We start from the raw sequence: 4302 nt of genomic DNA on the forward strand, positions 1-4302 counted from the left end.
AAGTACCCGTTCCCAGTCTTCACATGTTATTCAAGAGTTGCACTGCTGCCTCAGGCTTGGCCTTCCTTCTCCTCCTCTTTCTCCTCGTCCTCTACACCCTTCTCCTTCGTCGCTCTCGTCGTCCTCCTCCCGTCGCTCCACATACTTTCCTTTCCTCCGGCGAGATGAGGCTATGTACAGTACTAAAGGATGAGGTGGGCTTGAACTTCTTCTTCCTCAATGGAAGAAGATTTTGCCCACGCAGCTCTTCGGTGGCCTTCCTTCCAATTTTATCTTTTCTTCTCAGAGCGAGAAGGATAAAGGGCACCAGTCTGGCTGGCGAGAGCTCAGGGAACAAACCAGAGAGCGACAGACGGGCCACTGCCATGGTTCAGACTTGAGATTCATTTTCCATCCTAATTCCGAGCAGAACGAGAGAAAATATTGTATTTGCGCCCACGCCCTCCTGCCATTGCGTGGCCATCCTCCGGCAATTTCGTGGAGGCATTTCTAACCCTCCAGCCAAAGACTAGAAGGAGCCAAGCTCAAACTCAGAGACGTTCAAGCGCAAGAAACACTCGAGCGCTGGACGGAGCCTTCTCTTAAAGGACATTTTCCATCCTCTGCTAGAAGGCCAACGAGAGTGTGGAGATGAGTCCAAGATATGAGACAGTTTACTGGGATGAAAAGGGAAAAGAGAACCATCAAACCCTTGGGACTTCATGACCCCACGATTGGACTCAAATCCAAAGGACGTGAAACAAGCCTCCAAATTTATATCAAGAATTTGTCTTCCGCATTCAAAACGTCCACTTTGCATCTACTGATTCCCGACCTTCCCAAGAAGGTTGGTGAAGGAAATTGAAGATAAAAAATATTGATCCGCCCCAAAAGCAAGGATGTAGACCAGGATATGGGAGACCGAAGGGTCCTTTCTCAACCCAACCCATCCAAAGGCCAGAGACATGGAGAATGAGCCAAGAAGAGGCGACAACGTGACGTGCGTGCTCCAACCAAACGGGGTTGTTTCGGAATGGAATAGGATGAGCCAGGTCCCCCTTCTACTGCAGTTGGTGTAACCAGTACAGGATGCTGTTTCTTCTTTTCTTTCTTTTTGCGGGCTTCTGGATATTGGTAACAAACTGGCCTCGTGCCTACGAACCTTTAGCTGGCGTCGGCATTGCATCGTTGTGTTCCAAACTTGTGAAGCGCTCCCTCAGCGAAACGGACGAGAAGACCTTCAACTTTTGGAACTGTTGAGAACCCCGAAGGTGGAAGAAAAATGGAGCGGGAGGAGGTGGAGGAAGAACGAGAGAAAACTTGAATGTTAGTTGTCCATCCAGGCCAGCCGAGAGAAGTAAGAGCGATTTCTCCCCCTGATGCTTTTTCGCCAGGTTTTTCTCGCCTACCTCTTAAACCTGCGTACCTTAGGCATCTGCAGACTCATTTTATGTTCAAGCCTTGGGTGTGTCCTTGTAAGCAAATGTAGATACATGGTACATTTCCTTTCGCGTGACCCATCCTTGTGTGGACGTGCGCTCTAGTTGTACTGAATATGCTATCTGCTTCCATGTTTTCACATGCCCTTTCCACCGATTTGAAGATGGAGAGAGAGCAAACTAAGAGGATAACTAGGGCAAAAGAAAATACATTGAAGATGGCGTGTCTTTGAGTAAAGCGGCATTTCTCAAGCACCAACCAATATGGTGCGACAATAGCAGTGATTGAACATCCAAAGTACGAGTGAAGCAGACTCCTTGGGAATTTTCGGTATGGAACGCCGTCAAAGAGAAGAATGAGAAAAGAACATAAACACATTAGCATCTCTCAGAGAGAAATGTCTCCTACGATAAACAACGTGTCAAGCCCCGGAAATCACCATTTCACCTTTCTTAATTGCCTATCGCCCCGGCAATTTGAGCCTTTTCGTCTTAGACACCATTGAGCACTCACTTGGACCCCCAAAGCTTTTATGACGACGAATTCTCGTACTGTTCAACGCTTTTTGGACTTCACTCCAGGAAAGGGAAAAATGAGAGAGGACGGAAAGAGAGCTTAATGCATTTTTGTGGTCCATGGGCGGTTCTTTTTACAAGATTGGCAAAAATCAGTTCTGGCATGATTGCATTCTGGAATATTGACGTGAAGGCCAGTGGAACGTTTTAAGAACTTCTGTTTGACCTTAGAGAGTGATCCTACATATGCTGGAAGACTTTTTGTTGGCCCAAGGGAAGACCGTTCGGAAATTCTGCAACTGGCTTCACGTGAGATGGATCAATCCAGCCGTGTGATTTGATTGATAGGCTTGATAGGCTCCCATATTAGAGACCATCGGTTTGTGCCTTTCGTAACCTTCTCTCTCGTTCTCCAATGGGACATCTAGTGGCCAAAAGTCGACCTAATCATTTTTGGAACAAAACTCGTCGAGGTTCCGATAATTTGACAAATGAAGGTAGCGTTCGATATCCGAATCTTGGCCTTAGGGAACCAATGATGTAACGAGAACAGGGTCTATTTCACGAGAACTCATGTACAACTTTCCATATTTATTTAACGCTCGGCTTAAGGCATCTTCAGTTCAAAGATGTTCCGGGGGAACATGGTGCATGTTCATGCGCTTTAAATGAGTGTCCAAGCACCACAAAACGAAGATGACAACAAGGAGCGCAGCCGAGGCCACAAATATGGTGGCCACATCCTCGAAATAGTTCCTCAATTTGAACACCTTCACGTAAATGGTTCCACTCCGATGAGGATCGTGGCCGGGTAGGTGCTTGGATTGGGTAGTTCCACTCCTAGTTTTAACCAGACAGTTCGTTTCCTCCTTCCAGCGCCATCGACACTGGTAAGTGCCCGAATGATTGACCAAGGCCTTATTAAAGGTCAGTTGAGAACGAAATTTCCGCCCTCGGTGGTCAATGGTCAGATCCAGAGCCCTAGAGCTATGCTCTTTGCACATGGGGATCTTGTTGTCGCTGGGCAATGATGGGACTGAAATTGGGTTAGATCTATGTAAATTGTTGCTCTCAATATATATTTTTTGATAAAAGTTAAAGTTGTACCGTCATCAAAATATTCCACTTTGACGACCACTTTTGTCTAGGTTTCGTGAGTCAAGTTTTGATAGTTAAGCGGGCCACCTAGTCTCCTCTTCCAGGGAGAAAAAATGAGACTCTCGAAACCTTGTCAGCGACAGCAATTTTATTGCTATAGATGATTTGACTTCTTATTAGAATTTTTACATCGCTCTATTAGCTCAAAAATAGGGTTTGTGTTCAATGCAATACTTGGAAAACATCACTTCTTCTTCTCCTTTTCTTTCCAATCCTGTCTAATCCAAAACAATAGCGATGGATAATCGAAACGTGCACGCATTTGAGAAGTATTCAAAACGAACTAATGAATCAACTTTGGTGGCTAGACGACCCCAAGCGGAAAAGATCTCGATTAAAATGAAATTACTCAGGTGGACTGGGTCCCTTGATCTGAGAGTGAGATTAGTAGAGACTTGAAACCCCTGGTCGTTTGAGGATACTTTGTAAAAGTGGTTTAATATCAATCACTATTAGCCTCTTGTTGGAAAGTACACCGACTGTGGTTATTGCAAGTGCGTGTCCAGATTTAAAAGAATATAGGATTTATTCTGCCTGTTTTTCGACTTGTGCAAGCGAGTAAAATTGGATATGTTTCTGAGCCATTTTACGGTAGGTCAAACTCTTATTTCCTAACTTGGTTAAAAAATATGTCTGTATTTTATCTTCATAAAGTAAAGTGTTAGAAAATATCCTCTTACAACTATCTACTATTCTATGCCACCTCAAAAAAGTGTTGTTATTATACATCCTATTTGTAGGTGCCACCTCTGACCTTGGTTGGAAACTGGAAACCGACAGGGTTGCTCTTGAAGCTGCGATTGAGCCAGATCCGTGTGGATCCGTTCATAATCCTCCTTGAGATCTTGAAGGTTGACATACTCCGGATAGAAAAGCCACTCAACGAGAACATGCTCCAATTGAAAACTGCTCACGTGGAACTCGGTCACATCCGGAGCTACTTGAAACAAAAGCAAAGAGAACATCGTCAATTCAGGCCTGGCCACGGGATTGCCTCGACAACTGAGGACTTACCCTCGAGGGTGCACACAAGGGAGGAGTCCTTTTGCTGATACTTGAGATAGTATTCCTTGGAGAACCATGGGATCACATGCTCATGGGCACGGACGGTCACTTGCAGATCCGAACACATCAACTCCGAGGCCAACAACTCCAGGGCGCTGATCTCGAAAGCCAAGAGAGCCGTGAGGATGAGTTTGAAACCCACCAT

At 45.4% G+C, this 4302-nt stretch overlaps 1 protein-coding gene across 1 annotated transcript; it reads right to left on the reverse strand.

Moving 5' to 3' along the window:
- Window positions 1–2510: 2510 nt before the first annotated feature.
- On the reverse strand, window positions 2511–4302 carry LOC131881136 (uncharacterized). The gene is made up of 3 exons (XM_059227905.1): window positions 4107–4302; window positions 3847–4029; window positions 2511–2970 (listed from the first exon to the last, which is right to left on the reverse strand). The coding sequence occupies exons 1-3, from the start codon at window positions 4300–4302 to the stop codon at window positions 2558–2560; spliced, it is 792 nt and encodes a 263-aa protein (XP_059083888.1). The 3' UTR covers window positions 2511–2557.

Source organism: Tigriopus californicus, chromosome 5 (genome assembly GCF_007210705.1).
Source record: "Tigriopus californicus strain San Diego chromosome 5, Tcal_SD_v2.1, whole genome shotgun sequence".
NCBI classification, from domain to species: Eukaryota; Metazoa; Arthropoda; class Copepoda; order Harpacticoida; family Harpacticidae; genus Tigriopus; species Tigriopus californicus.